At 45.1% G+C, this 21,181-nt stretch overlaps 1 protein-coding gene across 1 annotated transcript in view; it reads right to left on the bottom strand.

Annotated features, from left to right (window-relative positions):
* Window positions 1-4,311: 4,311 nt before the first annotated feature.
* The window catches only part of LOC115458590 (cohesin subunit SA-2-like), a gene marked incomplete at its 3' end in the record, with an annotated part of 38,049 nt that continues 21,179 nt past the window's right edge, over window positions 4,312-21,181 (bottom strand). Inside the window, exons 4-5 of the mRNA XM_030188464.1 lie at window positions 16,092-16,296; window positions 4,312-4,518 (exon numbers count right to left, since the gene is read on the bottom strand). Of these exons, the coding sequence (XP_030044324.1) occupies window positions 4,312-4,518; window positions 16,092-16,296 (412 nt within the window). The remainder of the gene's footprint in view (window positions 4,519-16,091; window positions 16,297-21,181) is intronic.

Genomic DNA, 21,181 nt, shown 5'->3' with positions numbered 1-21,181 from the left:
GTAAAAATTACCTGCTTTCCGCTCCGAGCTGTAACGACCTGGTGTCCCAGTGAGTAGCTGCAATGAACGTTTAAATAAACGTCGAAATAAACGCCTTTAAAGACGTTCAAAATTTTTTTTTTTTTTTTTTTAACGGAGCCAGCGGGAGGGGGGAGAAAAGGAGGGACCTGGCACCACCAGGTTTGCACTTGCTCAAAAGAGCCCTCAACCCCAGGCACTCAACAAAACCTAAAAATTAGGCTTGGAGGCCTAGCCAGAGCTGCTGCTGTGTGTGACCACCACCTGCTGAGATAGAGAACATACTGGGGAGTTTCCGGCAGCACATGACCACATATAGGGAGGCAAAAGGATTGCTCTCTATCTCCACCTGCTGGTAGATGGACACAACCCACCAGTCTATGGATTGATCAGCATGATGAAATGGAATTCTGCAGTATCTTGATTCAATCAACCATCAAATTTTGAGCAATTGACTTGAATTTAGAAGAGGCAGTTTAGATTGGCATAGATTTTATCTTACAGGTATGATTTTTCAAGTTTCTGCCAAAAGTCAATGTTTCCTTTATTGCTTCTTAGAAAATTTTTAGAGTGTTTAGGTGTGCATTACAAAATTTATAAGACAGTTTCATTTCAACATTGAATGCCAAAAGATCATCCTGCAAATTTCTGAATCTATACGTCCCCAGCTGTAAAGGGCTAAAATACAAGCTAATGCTTTTCAACCACCTTCTCTTACATGAGCATGCAGTTGTGGAATGCATTACCTACTACCTTGAAAACTATTGACGAAATAACCAACTTTCGTAAATCTCTGAAGACACATCTCTTCAACAAGGCCTACAAAGAAAACCCACAACCTTACTAAATCACCTCGCCAACCTACCCAGCTATGAACGTCTACTTTCTATACCTATCCTCCTAAATCTTCCCTTCTTTCCCTTATTTAATATTTTCACATCACTAATTGTATCTGACATCCTGGAATGACAAAGCCATAACAGAACTCTGTAAGCCACATTGAGCCTGCAAATAGGTAGGAAAATGTGGGATACAAATGCAATAAATAAACTGATAAATCTGCTAAACAGAGTAGTAATTTTTGATTCTATATTTACATTCTATTAAGTTCATGAATGAAAGCCAATTGATTAAAATTGAACATAATTAAAATTAATGTTCTGCTTTTAACCATTTGGCCCACAGCAGATTTTCCCTCTTTTCTCAAGATTGATGGATATTCCCATTGTTCATGAAATTTGCTATTTATGCATAATATTATATTCTTCAGTATCTAGGACTGCAGACAATGTCTTGGTCACCCCACACTGATTATTGTAATGAAATGTTGTTAGGTTTACCAAAACACATTGATATCTCATCAAGTAGGAGAAAACATAGTGGTCAGAATTATTGAAGGCCTTTCCCACTTTGATCATTACATGTTTGTTTTGATAAAGTTGCACTGGCTCCCTATTGAATTTAGGATTCAATATAAAGGTCTGATGCTGATTTTTAAGATCAACAACAATAAAGCTGCAGTGGTTTTGGTTGCTAGTTTACAGATGTATCAACCACCTAGATCACCTAGATCACTGCATCCCACCACAAGAGATCTTATTGATATTCCCTCTTTTCATCTTGTAATGTTGGATGAATACAGAACTTCTATTTTCTTAGTTGCAGGTCTTAAATTGTGGAACCTTTTGCAATCACTGTCACAAATCGTCTGCAGATTTTAAAAAGCAGCTAAAGATTTATTTCAACAGGCTTTGGTAATGCTTCCATTATATATAATTGATGCAGCTGTCAATTATGATAACAGTTTTTTAAAAGTATGTTTGATTCTGTTTGTTTTAATGTCAGATGCTTTTATTGTGAATGTTTACTTTTCCCCACCTAGGATAGTAGATAGTGTGGGATATAAATTTTTTAAATAAATAAAATCTTAACAGTAGCCTATGATTATACATATATTGAGTGGGTCAGAAGACTAACGTGCGTTAATAAAACCCCTATCTTTTTGGAAAACATCAAGAGAGCATTAAGAAACCACTAAAAGAAGGGGCTGCAGGACATCAAATAGGGCAAATAAAGATATAAATGCTAAGAGAAAAAAAGGCATTACACAAAATATTTTTTCAAAAAAATTATTTAAACACTTGTATTACAAAAGATTATTCCTCTTGGTGGTTTTTGTTAATATGAATATACCTGAGCAGTTAAGTGGTGGATTTTGTATATTCTGAAATATTTTTACAGACTACAATTTTCTAGACCGCTAATTTCATTTGTGATCCTGGCAATTTACAATTCTAAAACATACATAAAAATGTCATAAAATTATAAGACAAGCCCTAGGCAATCACACAAAAGAGAATGCACTCTAATATTTTAACATAACCATAACCTATACAATTCATATACCTTATTATATACTATCAGACACCTCACTTATGAATTCTAAATTATAATTGTTTTTCAAAGATTCTGTACCACCCGTAATAGTGAAACTTGATGCAATGTCAAGGGTAGTTCAACTCAAGTATCAAATACCCAACATTAAAGTATCTTGCTAGCAGACTTAAGTAATGTAGCAAAACAAGCACAATCTTGCTAGCAGACAAAGTGATTGTGCTTGTTTTGCTACATTACTTAAGTCTGCAAGCAAGATACTTTAGCGTTAGATATTTGATTCTTGAGTTGATATTTTACCCCTGCTATATATGCTTATATATGGTTCTGGTCAAACAATAAGGATTTATATCACGGGTAGTTGGCATCTTGTTTCAATTCAATTGTAATTAAGATCAAGTCCAAAAAATATTTGTTTGCAAGATATAATTTGGTGCGATGTAGTGATAGATATTTCATGAATAACAACTATATAAGATGACGGTATTTCATTTTCTGGCTAAAATTTAGTACTTTAAATGATCTCTATTTCTTTTGGGATATGTTTGTTGTATATGAACAAACCTTTGCAATACAAATATGCATGTTTTTTTTTTTTTAAAGAAGCTATTTTTGAAAGATATCTTTTTTAAGAGTTTTGAATGACTTAACATCTTTTGTTCAGAGTTTTTGTGCATTTTCTCATGAAGGACGGAGGTTCCATCAGTTTATAATTTAGTTTGACTCCCCTGGCGATTTCTTATCCGTTTTTACCGAATTTGGTGGTTGGGTCAACCTACCTGAATACAAGCAAATAAATCTCATTAAAAGTTAGGCAGCAGCTCCATTTCTGGTTTTTTTTTCTACTTCCTCTTCCTGTGAAAAGAGATTGCCCAGGAACGGACAGTTGCAATGGGTTTAATTAAGAGGGGGGCTTGGCTGATGGTTTTCTGATGACCCTTCTGGACAGTTTAACTGACCAGTTCCTTTTCCAAGCTCAAATGCTTCCTCAGTTCCTGGGCAGACTGTAATAATATCAATAGTAAAACTTCAGGGGGAGGGGAACTGGCGGATAATATTAACCTGGAAGACTGGGCAGTAGGTAGGGATAAGGGCCTGTCTAGGTTACAAACCTAATCTATGACAATCCCTTATTTGACTGCTCCTTCATAAGGAGAAGTGGGTGGAAGTAACAGTTGGAAACTCTAGGATGGAAGGAACACAGTCAGGGACTTGAACTGGTAAATGTCAGCTTCAAAAAGGAGAAAAAGCAGTAGAACCAGAAGAAAAGAAAAGAAAACTCCAAAGGTATTTCCTTCTTTTATTAATAAAGCTTAATAATGCATTTTATATTTGTTATAATGCAAAGTAGAGGGATATGTACCACACTCCAGTAATTATTTTGCAGGATACTGTGATGTTTGTTGATATGGGGGAGGGGGTGCTTTTGAATTGTTTAGGTTCAGATTTTCTGGATACTGATGTAAAGATTTAAAAAAACAAGTACCTAGTTGATTTGTTTATTCTGTTTCTTTTCAATAAAAAAACATTTAAACATAATTATTAAAAAGTATCTATAGAAAAAGAATTTTATACACAAGATTTTATAAATATTTTTAATGACTGCTGCTGCTATTTTAAAAAGCCTGCTGTAGCCATGCTACACTGTCCCTTTTTAATAAACTGGAATGCCAATATATGTTGGAGGAAAGTTTGTATTTTGCAAGAATACATGAGATGGAAAACTAAATGACTAATTTAAAAGGAAAACGTGCACCTACATTACTGCTTCAGAAGTACCTACAGTAATATATTACTCTTTATACAGAGAAGTACAAATTTGCTCTGAGGTTAACTAAGTAAAAACAATTAGCATCTCGATAATATATATTATATATACATATATTTCTTTAGCAGCACCTCTTCGCAGAAAAATTCCAAATACAAAAATAAGGTAAATGTAAGGAGTTCTAACCTCTTTTCTCTTTTGTAGCAGAAGCTCCAGTCTATCATTTGCTCGTTTTCCAATCATTTTATTTCGTTCTGCTTCATATTGTCGTTGAGTATTATCCATATTAATACTAAGATTTAGTGCCACATTGACCAAAGCTGTCATTAACTTCATAGCTGAATGAAAGAGACGGGAAAGGGGAGGAGGAGAGAAACATTTCAACTGAATCAGCCATTCTTGACTGTAATCGCTAAGGAGTTAATTTTATAAGCAACTTAAGTATGGAGAACAGCATTTTACATTTTCAAATAGGCTCATATAAAACTGTCCTGTTATACACACATGAGTAGGCACTATCCCTGGGATTCTATATATGGCGCCTTAATTTCAGTGCAAAAATCAAAGAATACTCTATAACAATGCATGTAACTTAATTGGTTAACTAGCTAATCAGCACTTGCTAACTGGATGTTAAGCAATTAGCACTAATTGGTATTAAGATTTACGAACACAACTTGCTAAGCATAATCTGTAACATGGTGAGCCTAAATTCTAAGTCGCATGTTGGAAAAAAGGCATGGGCGTTTCTAAAATCTACGTGCGATATTATAGAATACACTTGCTCTGTGCCTAATTTAGTCGTCAGGATTTACGCCAAGTAAAATATGGTGTAAATGGCCGAGATTACATTTAGTCACGTGGAGAAGAGTTCAACATTTTAAATATCACATAGAAAAGCCTATTCTATAAAATTTAGGCATACTTAAATATACCTAGGCGTATTTTTTTTTCCACGTGGAATTTTCGGGCGCCATATATAGAATCTAGCCCTATATGCACAGAGTCACTATTGCTTGGTAGACATGTAACAGACGGTTTCAGAGACAATTTTACAAAGGGACACAGTAACATATCTTGATTTTATACAACAGGTACACAACATATGTGCTTTCATAACCTATTCTAGAGGAATATTTTCTAACAGGCTGCCTAAGTTATGTATAGAGCAAATATATCCCACCACAAGTACATGTACAAATTTATATCCGCTATTTCATACACACAAATTTCCCAGCATGTGCATTTTAGAAAATAAGCACATAACCCTCCCCCTTTCATATATCTTGTGCACATAGTTATATTACATTATAGTAAAGGGCTTATAGGCCGCACATACCCCATACCCTACAATGGTTCAGGGCAACTTACAAAAGAATAAGAGAGGGCAATCCATTAAGTTTACATAAAAAAATATAAAACTATAAAACTTGTAAATAATGATTCTTTAAATTTAAAATAACAGCAATGTTTAATAGTTTGTGAAAAACCCTATAATTGGACTCATAATGAATCGATGCTGGTAGTATGTTCCACCATGTTGCACCTTGGTATGCAAACCTCAAAGAAAATGTTGTCTTATAATGTACCCCTAGAGAGGAGGAAAACTGAAAAAAAAATGTCTAGAAGTATTTAGGTAATTCTTGTCTAACATCTTAATCAAGAATATCATATATTGAGGGGCCTGGCATAGGATTAGAAAAACAAAACAAAAGGTTGAAGGCAGATCGAGCTTAAATTGGAAATCAATGCAAATTACTTGTATGTACATACTTTTACCCAATCTGGACAATTTTAGAAGCCAATTCTGTGCATAAACCTCCAGAGGTAGAGATACTAAACTATTTCACAGACATCACTGATATAAGGGCTAGTATAGCTTGGAATGCTTGGTATGTCAATGCTAAAACAGAAGTAGGTTCACCTTCTTACCCACCAATTTAATACCCCATCAAAATCACTACAGCAAAGTCTGGACTCTCCAGGACTTGCATGTGTCAAGTTGACAACCAGCATTCCACGCACCAGTACTCAAAGACCAGCCAGGCTCTGATATAAATCAGAGAGGTAGACTAATCAGCAGGCCTTAAGCAGGGTGGAGATGACTCAGGATCAATATTCCCTGGTCCACAGCTACAAAGACAGAAGGTATCTGGGTCTTTCATGACCACTGGGCCTTGAAAAAGCAGGTCCCATCTCCTCAGAAGAGACAGTGGAAGACCCAAGAGGAGACAGGGAGGACCCAAGGAGGCGGCATTCTAGGATCCACTTTTCGGAGACAGTGTGGGGCAATTAAAAGAACAAAGAACAGATGTCTGGTGATCATCTGAAAGATTCTGCCTACCAGAAGCCAAGGGGAAAACTCAGAGATCTGGCTGTGGCTACAGCTGTAAAAAGCTCATTGATTCCCACACAGCTGAATTCTTTCTTGCAGCTAAACTTGTATTTCACACAGTCCAACTGTTCTAGGCGTATAACAATATACAACTAGAGTTAACCCACATTGACATGGGATCAAAGGTTAGGAAACCCCATTGATCCACTAGAAACCAGAATATTGAGGAGCTAAGCTCCCACTCCTAAGGTCTATAGCACTGCGGCAAAGAGTCTGTCTACATGTTCTCACTGCCGGTGATGTGGACCACAGAAATGGCCAAGAGGCAAGTCTCAGCCCACATGCAAATCCATCCATCACCAAAGGCAACCAATGTACTCCTTTGCTTGTTGATGTAGACAGCTGTCATAGCATTGTCAGACATCACCTGGACCACCTTCCCTACACTACTACTACTAAAATCATTCTATAGCACTACCAGTCGTATGCAGCGCATCACAATTTAACATGAAAAAAAAAAAAGACAGTCCCTGCTCAAAAGAGATTACAATCTAAATCAGGACAGACAGGACAAATAAGGGATACGGGTAGGACAGACAGATAGGACACGTTACGAGCAGGTGACAAGTTAGGAATTAAAAGCAGCATCAAACAGGTAGGCCTTTAGCCCGGATTTGAAGGCGGCCAGGGATGGAGCTTAACGTAATGGCTCAGGGAGTCTATTCCAGGCATAAGGTGCGGCAAGATAAAAAGGAACGGAGTCTGGAGTCAGCGATGGAGGAGAAGGGTACAATTAGGTGAGATTTGCCTAGTGAACGGAGTTCCTGGGAAGGAGTGTAGGAAGACATGAGAGTGGAGAGGTAGTGAGAGGCAGCAGAGTGAATGCACTTATAGGTTAATAAGACCAGAGGAAGAAACTGATATGTCACCAACCAGATGGCTCTGGTCTTCAGTCAACTCATGTGCCACACTGTCACTAATTGGAAGAACTACCTTTGCACCACCTGACCCAGCCCTGGGTTCCCTTGTCCATACAAGCTCACACAGGTGAACACCAACATCCACTCAACAGAGTCCAAGTGAACCCCCTGGGTGGATTACTTATAAGATCCCATCAATTCAGACTGCAACACATAGCCTCTGGCAAGTCCAGGGGCCATCTAGCCCAGCTAGACAATGAACCTGCTGAACCAGGTGCATATGTACTCTAGTCCACAGAACCACTGTTAGGGTTCCCACCATGGACCTCAGAAGATGCAGGCAGAGCTATTGGGTGCAAAGCTCCTCTTTCTGAAATTGAAACTTTAGAAAACATTGTTGGGAAGAAACCCCCTGTTTGGTGTTGAAACAGATACTGAGGTATATCCAGCTCCAGGGTGGAGGATAACAGACTCACGGCATGATTCACTACCCAGCCTAGGCATTCCAGCACAAGGATTACCTACACCATAGCTTTCCTCCAGTTCTCCTCTGAGATGGTTCAGAACAAATAGTCATCCAGACATTCACCTGGACTCCCTGTTTGTAAAGATAAGCTGTCACTATTACTATCACCTTGGAGGTGTTCCAGGGAGCCAATGCTAACCCAAAGGGAAGAGCCTTGAAACAGAGGACCACCAGTGAGGCTCCCAAATAGGGATGTGTAAATTGCTTCTGTTCACCCAGGTGAGGGGAGTAGGGGGAGTAGCCTAATGTTAGTGCAATGGCTTGAGAACCAAGAAAACAGAGTTCAATTGCCACTGCAGCAACTTACTGGGAAAGGGTCGATAAATAAGACAGAGAATACCATAATGCCTCTGAACTGCTCCATGTTACGACCGCACTTTTGAGTATTACATTCAATTCTTGTTGCCATACCTCAAAAATGATATAGTGGAATAAATAAAGGTTCAAAGAAGAGGAACAAAAAAGATAAAGGGGATGAAATGCCTCTCATAAGGAAAGCATAAAGAGGTTAGGGCTCTACAGCTTGGAAAAGAGATGGCTGAGGGGAGATATGATTGAGGTCTACAAAATCCTGAGTATGCATTTATTTATTTGATACATTTGTACCCTACATTTTCCCACCTATTTGAAGGCTCAATGTGGCTTACATAGTACCGAGAAGGCATTCGCCATTTCGGTTGATAACATATACAAGGTTACATTGTGGTCGAATGAGATTGGTGTGTATCAGTGTAGAATGGGTAAAAGTGAATCAATTTTTCATGCTTTCAAAAAGTACAAAGAAATACATGGAAATATTATTTCACTCAAAAGCGAATGCTACATACCTGTAGAAGGTATTCTCCGAGGACAGCAGGCTGATTGTTCTCACTGATGGGTGACGTCCACGGCAGCCCCTCCAATCGGAAACTTCACTAGCAAAGGCCTTTGCTAGTCCTCACGCGCCCATGCGCACTGCGCATGCGCGGCCGTCTTCCCACCTGAACCGGCTCGTGTTCATCAGTCCCATATGTAGCAAGACAAAGATAAGGGAAGACACAACTCCAAAGGGGAGGCGAGCGGGTTTGTGAGAACAATCAGCCTGCTGTCCTCGGAGAATACCTTCTACAGGTATGTAGCATTCGCTTTCTCCGAGGACAAGCAGGCTGCTTGTTCTCACTGATGGGGTATCCCTAGCCCCCAGACTCACTCAAAACAACAAACACGATCAATTGGGCCTTGCAACGGCGAGGCCATAACTGAGATTGACCTAAAAACTTATCCAACTAACTGAGAGTGTAGCCTGGAACAGAACATGGGACTAGGGGGGTGGAGTTGGATTCTAAACCCCAAACAGATTCTGAAGCACTGACTGCCCGAACCGACTGTCGCGTCGGGTATCCTGTTCCAGGCAGTAATGAGATGTGAATGTGTGGACAGATGACCACGTCGCAGCTTTGCAGATCTCTTCAATAGTGGCTGACTTCAAGTGGGCCACTGATGCAGCCATGGCTCTGACATTGTGAGCCGTGACATGACCCTCAAGAGCCAGCCCAGCTGGGTGTAAGTGAAGGCAATGCAATCTGCTAGCCAATTGGATATGGTATGTTTCCCCACAGCCACTCCCCTCCTGTTGGGATCAAAAGAAACAAACAATTGAGCGGACTGTCTGTTGGGCTGTGTCCGCTCCAGATAGAAGGCCAATGCTCTTTTGCAGTCCAATGTGTGCAGCTGACGTTCAGCAGGGCGGGTATGCGGCCTGGGGAAAGAATGTTGGCAAGACAATTGACTGGTTCAGATGGAACTCCGACACCACCTTCGGCAAGAACTTAGGGTGAGTGCGGAGGACTACTCTGTTATGATGAAATTTGGTGTAAGGGGCCTGGGCTACCAGGGCCTGAAGCTCACTGACTCTACGAGCTGAAGTAACTGCCACCAAGAAAATGACCTTCCAGGTCAAGTACTTCAGATGGCAGGAGTTCAGTGGCTCAAAAGGAGGTTTCATCAGCTGGGTGAGAACGACATTGAGATCCCATGACACTGTAGGAGGTTTGACGGGGGGCTTTGACAAAAGCAAACCTCTCATGAAGTGAACAACTAAAGGCTGTCCTGAGATCGGCTTACCTTCCACACGGTAATGGTATGCACTGATTGCGCTAAGGTGAACCCTTACAGAGTTGGTCTTGACAAGACTCAGACAAGTGCAGAAGGTATTCAAGCAGGGTCTGTGTAGGACAGGAGCGAGGATCTAAGGCCTTGCTGTCACACCAGACGGCAAACCTCCTCCATAAAAAGAAGTAACTCCTCTTAGTGGAATCTTTTCTGGAAGCAAGCAAGACACGGGAGAAACCCTCCGACAGACCCAAAGAGGCAAAGTCTACGCTCTCAACATCCAGGCCGTGAGAGCCAGAGACCGGAGGTTGGGGTGCAGAAGTGCCCCTTCGTTCTGGGAGATGAGGGTCGGAAAACACCCCAATCTCCACGGTTCTTCGGAGGACAACTCCAGAAGAAGAGGGAACCAGATCTGACGCGGCCAAAAAGGCGCAATCAGAATCATGGTGCCTCGGTCTTGCTTGAGTTCCAACAAAGTCTTCCCCACCAGAGGTATGGGATAGGGTTACCATACGTCCGGATTTCCCCGGACATGTCCTCTTTTTGAGGGCATGTCCGGGGCGTCCGGCGGATTTTGCCCCCGCCCACGTTTGTCCGGATTTCTGGACAAACGTGGGCGCGGGTGCGGGCAGGCGCGTGCGTGCGGTGGGCGTGTCTTCGGGGCAGGAAAGAGCCCCCTCTTTCCTGCCCAGAGCGCTGCCTCCCCTGTCTATCATCCTTCTCGGTCTGGCTGGGGATTCAAAATGGCCGCCGAGAGTTGAACTCTCGCGAGGCCGCTTCAACTCTCGGTGGCCATTTTGAATCCCCAGCCATACCGAGGAGGATGCAGCAGGCAAGGGCAGGCAGCGCTCCGGGCAGGAAAGAGGGGGCTCTTTCCTGCCCCGAAGAGAAGACGCTACTAGACCACCAGGGCTAGACAGTAAGTGAGGGGGGGGTATGTGATGGGGGGGAGGGGACTATGTGACGGGGGGGGGGGGGGGGGGGGAATAGGGGCGGAACCCGGACCTGAAGGGGGCGTGGCAGGGGCGGGGCATGAGGCGGGGCGGGGTAGGGGGGCGTGACATGTGTCCTCTTTTTCAGAGGACACAAAATGGTAACCCTAGTATGGGAGGATAAGCATACAGCAGGCCTTCCCCCCAATCCAGGAGGAAGGCATCCGATGCCAGTCGGCCATGGGCCTGAAGTCTGGAACAGAACTGAGGGACCTTGTGGTTGGCTTGAAATGCAAAGAGATAAACCACGGGGGTGCACCACACCTGGAAGATCCGGTGCACTACTCTGGAGTTGAGCGACCACTTGTGAGGTTGCATAATCCTGCTCAACCTGTCGGCCAGACTGTTGTTTACGCCTGCCAGATATGTGGCTTGGAGCAACATGCCGTAACGGCGAGCCCACAGCCACATGCTGACGGCTTCCTGACACAGGGGGCGAGATCTGTTGCCCCCCTGCTTGTTGATGTAATACATGGCAACCTGGTTGTCTGTCTGAATTTGGATAATTTGATGGGACAGCCGATCTCTGAAAGCCTTCAGAGTGTTCCAGACCGCTCGTAACTCCAGGAGATTGATCTGCAGATCGCGTTCCTGGAGGGACCAGCTTCCTTGGGTGTGAAGCCCATCGACATGAGCTCCCCACCCCAGGAGAGACGCATCCGTGGTCAGCACTTTTTGTGGCTGAGGAATTTGGAAAGGACGTCCCAGAGTCAAATTGGACCAAATCGTCCACCAATACAGGGATTTGAGAAAACTCGTGGACAGCTGGATCACACCTTCTAGATCCCCAGCGAACTGAAACCACTGGGAAGCTAGGGTCCATTGAGCAGATCTCATGTGAAGGCGGGCCATGGGAGTCACATGAACTGTGGAGGCCATGTGGCCCAACAATCTCAACATCTGCCGAGCTGTGATCTGCTGGGACGCTCGCACCCGCGAGACGAGGGACAACAAGTTGTTGGCTCTCGCCTCTGGAAGATAGGCACGAGCCGTCCGAGAATCCAGCAGAGCTCATATGAATTCGAGTCTCTGCACTGGGAGAAGATGGGACTTTGGATAATTTATCACAAACCCCAGTAGCTCCAGGAGGCGAATAGTCATCTGCAAGGACTGTAGAGCTCCTGCCTCGGATGTGTTCTTTACCAGCCAATCGTCGAGATAAGGGAACACGTGTACTCCCAGCCTGCGAAGCGCCGCTGCTACTACAGCCAAGCACTTCGTGAACACTCTGGGCGCAGAGGCGAGCCCAAAGGGTAGCACACAGTACTGGAAGTGACGTGTGCCCAGCTGAAATCGCAGATACTGTCTGTGAGCTGGCAGTATCAGGATGTGCATGTAGGCGTCCTTCAAGTCTAGAGAGCATAGCCAGTCATTTTCCTGAATCATGGGAAGAAGGGTGCCCAGGGAAAGCATCCTGAACTTTTCCTTAACCAGATATTTGTTCAGGGCCCTTAGGTCTAGGATGGGACGCATCCCCACTGTTTTCTTTTCCACAAGGAAGTACCTGGAATAGAATCCCAGCCCTTCTTGCCCGGATGGCACGGGCTCGACCGCATTGGCGCTGAGAAGGGCGGAGAGTTCCTCTGCAAGTACCTGCTTGTGCTGGAAGCTGTAGGACTGAGCTCCCGGTGGGCAATTTGGAGGCTTCGAGGCCAAATTGAGGGTGTATCCTTGCCCAACAGTCGGAGGTTACAAGAGGCCACCTTTGGTGAAAAACTTTCAACCTCCCCCCGACCGGCAGATCGCCTGGCACGGACACGTTGATGTCGGCTATGCTCTGCTGGAGCCAGTCAAAAGCTCGCCCCCTGCTTTTGCTGGGGAGCCGTGGGGCCTTGCTGAGGCGCACGCTGCTGACGAGAGCGAGCGCGCTGGGGCTTAGCATGGGCCGCAGGCTGGCGAGAGGGAGGATTGTACCTACGCTTACCAGAAGAGTGGGGAACAGCCCTCCTTCCCCCATAAAAACGTCTACCTGAGGAGATAGATGTTGAAGGCTGCCGGCGGGAGAATTTGTCGAAAGCGTTATACCGCTGGTGGAGCTGTTCTACTACCTGTTCGACTTTTTCTCCAAAAATGTTGTCCGCTCGGCAAGGGGAGTCCGCAATCCGCTGCTGGATCCTATTCTCCAGGTCGGAAGCACGTAGCCATGAGAGTCTGCGCATCACCACACCTTCAGCAGTGGCCCTGGACGCAACATCAAAGGTATCATATACCCCCCTCTGGCCAGGAATTTTCTGCACGCCTTCAGCTGCCTGACCACCTCCTGAAACGGCTTGGCTTGCTCAGGAGGGAGTTTGTCCACCAAGCCCGCCAACTGCTGCACATTGTTCCGCATATGGATGCTCGTGTAGAGCTGGTAGGACTGAATCTTGGCCACGAGCATACAGGAATGATAGGCCTTCCTCCCAAAGGAGTCTAAGGTTCTGGAGTCTTTGCCCGGGGGCGCCGAAACATGCTCTCTAGAACTCTTAGCCTTCTTTAGGGCCAGATCCACCACACCAGAGTCGTGAGGCAACTGAGTGCGCATCAGCTCTGGGTCCCCATGGATCCGATACTGGGATTCGATCTTCTTGGGAATGTGGGGATTAGTTAGTGGCTTGGTCCAGTTCGCCAGCAGTGTCTTTTTAGGACATGATGCATGGGTACTGTGGACGCTTCCTTAGGTGGAGAAGGATAGTCCAAGAGCTCAAACATTTCAGCCCTGGGCTCATCCTCCACAACCACTGGGAAGGGGATGGCCGTAGACATCTCCCGGACAAAGGCTGCGAAAGGCAGACTCTCGGGAGGAGAAAGCTGCCTTTCAGGGGAGGGAGTGGGATCAGAAGAAAGACCATCAGACTCCTCGTCAGAGAAATACCTGATGTCCTCCTCCTCCTCCCACGAGGCCTCACCATCGGTATCAGACACAAGTTCATGAACCTGCGTCTGAAGCCGTGCCCGACTCGACTCCATGGAAACACGGCCATGGTAGGAGCGTCGAGAGGTGGACTCCCTCGCCGAGAGGTGGACTCCCTCGCCAGCACCGGTGAAGCTCCCTCCGCCAACGTCGTCGGGGAGTCTGCCTGGGAGGCGGCCGTAGCCGGTACAGCAAGCGGTACCGATACCGGGGACCTCACCTCGGGCAAGGGGCCAGCCGGCGCCTCACTCGACGGTACCGGTGGCGCAAGCACCCTGGTACCGGAGAAGGGCGCAACAGCTTTCCCAGAATCTCTGGAAGAGCGGCCCGGAGACTCCCGTGCAGAGCGGCTGTGGAGAAAGACTGAGAAGCCGACGCAGGTGTCGATGTCAGAGTCTGTTCCGGGCGTGGAGGCGGTTCCGGTCTGTCCAAGGGGGGAGCGCATCGACACCTCCTGAACAGAGGGTGAGCGGTCCTCCCGGTGCCGATGCCTACTGGGTGCCGGACTGCCTCGGCGACCCAGAGCTCTCGGTACCGAGACAGGAAGGAGACCGGTGACGATGCTTCTTTGACTTCTTCAAGCGAAGCAGGTCACCGGAGCTTCCCGGTACCGACGAGGACGTAGAATCCAACCGTCGCTTCCTCGGGGCCGAGGCCAAAGAAGGTCGATCTCGGGGGTGCTGTACCGCAGGAGCCCTCAGGGCAGGGGGAGACCCACCCGAAGGCTCACCGCAACCAGCAGGGGAATGGACAGCCCTCACCTGCACTCCAGACGAAGCACCACCGTCCGACGACATCAGCAATAGTGGAGGTCCCGGTACCACCGACGTCGACGCAGCCTTCCAATGCCTCGGTACCGACGATGCAGGAGGTAGAAGCCTTGATGCAGTCGATGCCGAAGACTTCGATGCTGTCGACGTCGATGCACTCGATGCGTCCCGTGCTGATGTCGTCGAAGAGCCCGAGAACAACGCGTTGGGCCAATCTCGCTACCTGAGTCCTCTTTTTCAAAAGAGCACAAAGACTGCAGGTCTGCGGGCGGTGCCCAACCCCCAGACACTGAAGACACGAAGCGTGCCAATCAGTGAGCGAGATTACCCGGGCGCACTGAGTGCACTTCTTGAAGCCACTGGAAGACTTCGATGACATGGGCGGAAAAATCACGCCGGCAAAATCAAAATTCGCGATGACGAAAGGCACCAAAAAGAAGGGAGAAAAAAACCCGTACCGAGGCCAAATAGGCCGGTCCCGAAAGCAAAAGGAAACTTACGCGGGGGAAAAAGCTGGAAACACGGGAAAGGGGTAAAGACCGGAACGGTCTCTTCTTTTTTTTTTAGCGAAAATCGCGAAGACGCGCGAGGTCAACTTGAGGGGCATGAAACGGCAGCAAAACACGTCCATCCCGAGCGCGGACAAAAGAAGACTGACGAACACGAGCCGGTTCGGGCGGGAAGACAGCCGCGCATGCGCGGTGCGCGAGGGCTAGCAAAGGCCTTTGCTAGTGAAGTTTCCGATTGGAGGGGGCTGCCGTGGACATCACCCATTAGTGAGAACAAGCAGCCTTGCTTGTCCTCGGAGAATAAGCTTTATATCAGCATATAGCTGTTGCACACCACCCTGGATGAAACCCCTTCATAAAGGAAGTTAATAAATCCCAAACAATAAAATAAAAAGTAATATGACAAAATACTTTTCAACTGAGAACCAGCAACCTAACAGCGGTAAAACTTATGCATGTATGGGACAGACACCAAGACTTTAGAACACCATGGATCAAGTAGACCTGTGACACCACAGTAAGCAAGTAGGTTCTTTTCAGCAAATGTAGATAGGATGGGTTCAGACTATCTTTATCAGAATGCAGACAAGTGTAGTGGCATAGGAACCTAAAATGTACTCTTAGAAGTGAAGTTGGAAAGCACTAGGTAATCCTCAACTGACATGTGATCCATTATAACTGTTCATCTTTAGAGGACAAAAATATAGTTGTCATCCAAATAATACGGACATTCATATAATAGAACTAATACAAGGACTAATCATAAAAATATGAAAACTGCATCCAAGAAAAAAAATCTCAGAATCCTAATTTGCTTCTTTATGCTTTAAGTATGGTATCTTTCTTTAAATAATGTAAAGCTTTTATCCACTAACCTGCCAGCGTGCTAGTGTGTCGAAAAGCTCTGACTTGAGAATCAGACAGTCCTGTAAGTAGCGAAATGACTGTGTCCATCATATATTCATCATATATGATACTGTATTGACACTGTCGGACCAACACCCCAATGAATTCACAAAAACTGGATTTGAATTTCTTCCACTGAGGACCAGCAATAGTAAGTGGATAATCTCCACTGTCCTATGAAAGGGGATAAATAACAGGATTAAGTCCATGAGAACAACATACTATCAAAATTTCAGACATTTATTTTTCTTTGTGATTACCAGAAAAGAATCAAAGTATTGAAAACCAGAAAATAAAGTTACTTACCTGTAGCAGTTGTTCTTAAGGACCGGATTTGAATTCTCATGCATGGGTGACGACACCAACAGAACCCAATGTGGAAAACAGTACCACAACTTTTCCATACGTGTTTGGGCCATCTCACCAAGCATGTGTACCTATTCATCTCTGCCACTGTCATGGGGGACCTCCTTAGTCCATTGACAGCTAGAGGAATACAACCCCCTGGGGGTGCGAGAGGGTTGTGAGGATTCAGGCTTTGCTGTCCTTCAACACCTGCTATAGGTAAGTAACACAGTTTTCTCAGAGGACAAGCAGGACTGTGAATCCTCATCTATGGAACTTCATAGTTTTCAGCTGCCTTCAACAAAAAGAGAGAAAGAATACAAGTGGTGTTGCAAATAACAGTCACCAATATTTCAATATATTTGGTGGCAGGCCATTATATTCTCTTTTTTTTATTATTTTTTTTGAAGGCAGCCTGAAAAGAAGGGCCTGGGAATATGGAGTTCACTTCTAAAACCCAATTCATTCGGCAGGAATGTTGTATTCGAAGTCAATCTACACAGTAAAGAAATGTGAACATATAGGCATATGTCTATGTCACAGCTTTGCAAACCATACCTATGGAGGCTGATCTCAAGTGGGCTGACACAGCAACTCCTCCCACTGTTCTGTCCCCATATTCATGGAGGCAGAGTGCATTGTTATGTATATTTGAGTATTATCTGCATTCAATTGCATTATCTGTGTAACCAATAGCACTGTGTATTAGAACTGCTTTTCCTATAGTTTGCAGTATCCTGTGTTTAACTCCTTGTGAACTTTTCCTATTTGGCTGTTAGCTCTGAGCTAGGGCCAGCCCTCCCTCTCTGCCCCTGCATGCTGTGTGAGAGCGCCCAGTCACGCTAGCATGCTTTGTGATCAGCAGCTGTTCTAGGGCTAATCCCTCCCTTAACCTACTGTAATTCCATCAAGATTTTTCATCATTTCTCCAAGTCATTCCCCTTGTATGTTCACTGAGTTTCTCCCGCTTATTCTCCTTTGAGTATTTCAGCTTTTCCTCTCAGCTGGGCTGAGGTTCTGGCCATCTCCTTGTCACTGGGGTGGCTAGATGCAGACTATGTACAGAAGGCAACAATTACAACTGAACTGTAAATTGGATTTTCTTTATTATAGGAGCTACAATAAGAAGATTTGCTCAAGAATCAAGTCTACTGGTAGCGTTTCTACTTATGGATGGTTTAAGCTGGACGTTTAGCTACACTATACTTTGCCTAGAACAGTACACTCACATTATGAGCCGCGACATGACCCTACAGACTTAGCCCAGCGTAGACAAACAAGAAGGAAATGCAGCCTGCTGGCCAACTGGAAAGTGTAGGATTGCCAATAGCAGACCCAAAACAAAGAGTTGGGTGGACTTCCTACGAGCTTAAGCTCACTCCAGATAAAAGGCCAATATAAGCAGATTATTGGGGGGGGGGGGGGGGGGGGGGGGAACGGTTAGAAAGACGGCTGACTAGTTGAAGTGGCAACTGTAACAAAACCTTATGGCAGGAACTTCAGATAGATGTATAGAAGCCCTCTATTATTTAAAAACCATATGTATAAGGTAAATCAGTTAGTGGGGCCTGGATCTCAATAACCAGAATGCTACAGTGATCACCACTAAAATAAGACCTTCCAGATCAGATACTTCAAGTGCAAGGTGTCTAGTGGCTCAAAAGTAGCTTTCATTTGCTGTGTTAGACCACCACTGAAGACCAAGGACTCTGTGGGAAGTCTGACAGGAGGTTTCTTAAGTAGCAAGTCCCACATAAAGCAAACTAAAAGATGTACAGAAACATTTACTTGTTAAGCTCCAGTTGTACTACGATGAACTCTTACCGACTTGTCTGGAGACCTGTTTCTCATAGATGTAGAAGCTATTCAAGCAGTGTTTGTGAAGGACACGCAAAAGGATTTATAGCCTCACTCTCACACCAGAATTCCATTTGAGACCATATGCCCTCTTAGTGAAATTCTTTCTGCAGCTAGCAAGACCTATGAGACACTGTCAGGCAAGTTCAGGGAAAATGAGGATACATGCCTGTAGAAGGTATTCTCCGAGGACAGCAGGCTGATTGTTCTCACGACTGGGTGACGTCCACGGCAGTCCCCTCCGAATGCAAATCTTCCTAGCAACAAAGCTTGCTAGAGCCTTCGAGCGTGCGCAGGCGCAGCCATCTTCCTGCCTGTCGCCAGAGAATCCCGACAGTTCGATATCAAAGCAAACAAAGACAACTCCAAAGGGAAGGCGGGCGGGTATGTGAGATCAGCCTGCTGTCCTCGGAGAATACCTGCTACAGGAATGTAGCCTCATTTTCTCCGAGGACAAGCAGGCTGCTTGTTCTCACGACTGGGATATCCCTAACACCCAGGCTCACTCAAAACAACAAAGAAAGGTCAACTGGGCCTCGAAACGGCGAGGACATAACCGAGATTGATCTACGAAGAAACATCTGAGAGTGCAGCCTGGAACAAAACAGAATGGGCCTAGGGGAGTGGAGTTGGATTCTAAACCCAGAACAGATTCTGCAGCACCGACTGCCACATCGGGTATCCTGCTGCAGACAGTAATGAGATGTGAATGTGTGGATTGAAGACCACATCACAGCCTTGCAAATCTCTACTATAGTGGCTGACTTCAAGTGGGCCACTAACACTGCCATGGCTCGAACATTAAGAGCCGTGACATGACCCTCAAGAGTCAGCCCAGCTTGGGCATAAGTGAAGGAAATGCAATCTGCTAGCCAACTGGAAATATAGTAAATGACGGCAGAAAAAGACCTGCATGGTCCATCCAGTCTGCCCTACAAGATAAACTCATATGTGCTACTTTTTGTGTATACCTTACCTTGATTTGTACCTGTCCTTTTCAGGGCACAGACCGTGTAAGTCTGCCCAGCACTATCCCCGCCTCCCAAACACCAGCTCTGGCACAGACCGTATAAGTCTACCCAGCACTATCCCCGCCTCCCGCCACCGGCTCTGCCACCCAATCTCAGCTAAGCTCCTGAGGATCCATTCCTTCTGAACAGGATTCCTTTATGTTTATCCCACGCGTGTTTGAATTCTGTTACCGTTTTCATTTCCACCACCTCCCGCGGGAGGGCATTCCAAGCATCCACTACTCTCTCCGTGAAAAAATACTTCCAGACATTTTTCTTGAGTCTGCCCCCCTTCAATCTCATTTCATGTCCTCTCATTCTACCGCCTTCACACCTCCGGAAAAGGTTCGTTTGCGGATTAATACTTTTCAAATATTTGAACGTCTGTATCATATCACCCCTGTTTCTCCTTTCTTCCAGAGTATACATGTTCAGGTCATCAAGTCTCTGCTCATACGTCTTGTAACGCAAATCCCTTACCATTCTCGTAGCTTTTCTTTGCACCGCTTCAATTCTTTTTAAATCCTTCGCAAGGTACGGCCTCCAAAACTGAACACAAAACTCTAGGTGGGGCCTCACCAACGACTTATACAGGAGCATCAACAACTCCTTTCTTCTGCTGGTCACACCTCTCTCTATACAGCCTAACAACCTTCTAGCTACAGCCACCGCCTTGTCACACTGTTTCGTTGCCTTCAGATCCTCAGATACTATCACCCCAAGATCCCTCTTCCCCGTCCGTACCTATCAGATTCTCCCCGCCTAACACATACGTCTCCCGAGGATTTCTATTCCCTAAGTGCATCACTTTGCATTTCTTCGCATTGAATTTTAATTGCCAAACTTTAGACCATTCTTCTAGCTTCCTCGGATCTTTTTTCATGTTTTCCACTCCCTCCCGGGTGTCCACTCTGTTACAGATCTTAGTATCACCCGCAAATAGGCAAACTTTACCTTCTAACCCTTCGGCAATGTCACTCTCAAATATATTGAACAGAAACGGTCTCAGCACCAATCCTAGAGGCACACCACTACTCACCTTTCCCTCCACCGAGCGAATTCCATTCACCACCACCCTCTGGCTTCTGTCCGTCAACCAGTTCCTAATCCAGTTCACCACTTCAGGTCCTATCTTCAGCCCATCCAGTTTAAGAGCCTCCTGTGGGGAACCATGTCAAAAGCTTTGCTGAAATCTAGGTAGATTACGTCTACAGCACATCCCTGATTTAATTCTCCAGTCACCCAGTCAAAGAATTCAATGAGATTCTTTTGGCACAATTTACCCTTGGTAAAACCATGTTGTCTCAGATCTTGCAACTTATTGGCTTCCAGGAAATTCACTATCCTTTCCTTCAGCATCGCTTCCATTACTTTTCCAATAATTGAAGAGAGGCTTACCGACCTGTAGTTTCCAGCTTCTTCCCTATCACCACTTTTGTGAAGAGGGACCACCTCTGCCGTTCTCCAATCCCACGGAACCTCTCCCGTTTCCAATGATTTATTAAACATATCTTTAAGAGGACCCGCCAGAACCTCTCTGAGCTCCTTTAATATCCTGGGGTGGATCCCGTCCGGTCCCACGGCTTTGTCCACCTTTAGCTTTTCAAGTTGTTTATACACACTCTCTTCCATGAACAGTGCTATATCTACTCCATTTTCATTTGTACTTTTGCCAGTCCATCGTGGTCCTTCTCCAGGATTTTCTTCTGTGAAAACAGAACAAAAAGTATCTATTTAGCAAATCTGCTTTTTCTTCATCATTATCTACTCTTTCAGTCTCACAATTCCCTTATGTGTCTTCCTCCTTTCACTAATACACCTGAATACATTTTTGTCACCCCTCCTTA

Source organism: Microcaecilia unicolor, unplaced genomic scaffold (assembly GCF_901765095.1).
Source record: "Microcaecilia unicolor unplaced genomic scaffold, aMicUni1.1, whole genome shotgun sequence".
NCBI lineage: Eukaryota > Metazoa > Chordata > Amphibia > Gymnophiona > Siphonopidae > Microcaecilia > Microcaecilia unicolor.
Note: the sequence above shows the minus strand (reverse complement) of the source record. Positions and strands in the feature narration are given on the sequence as shown.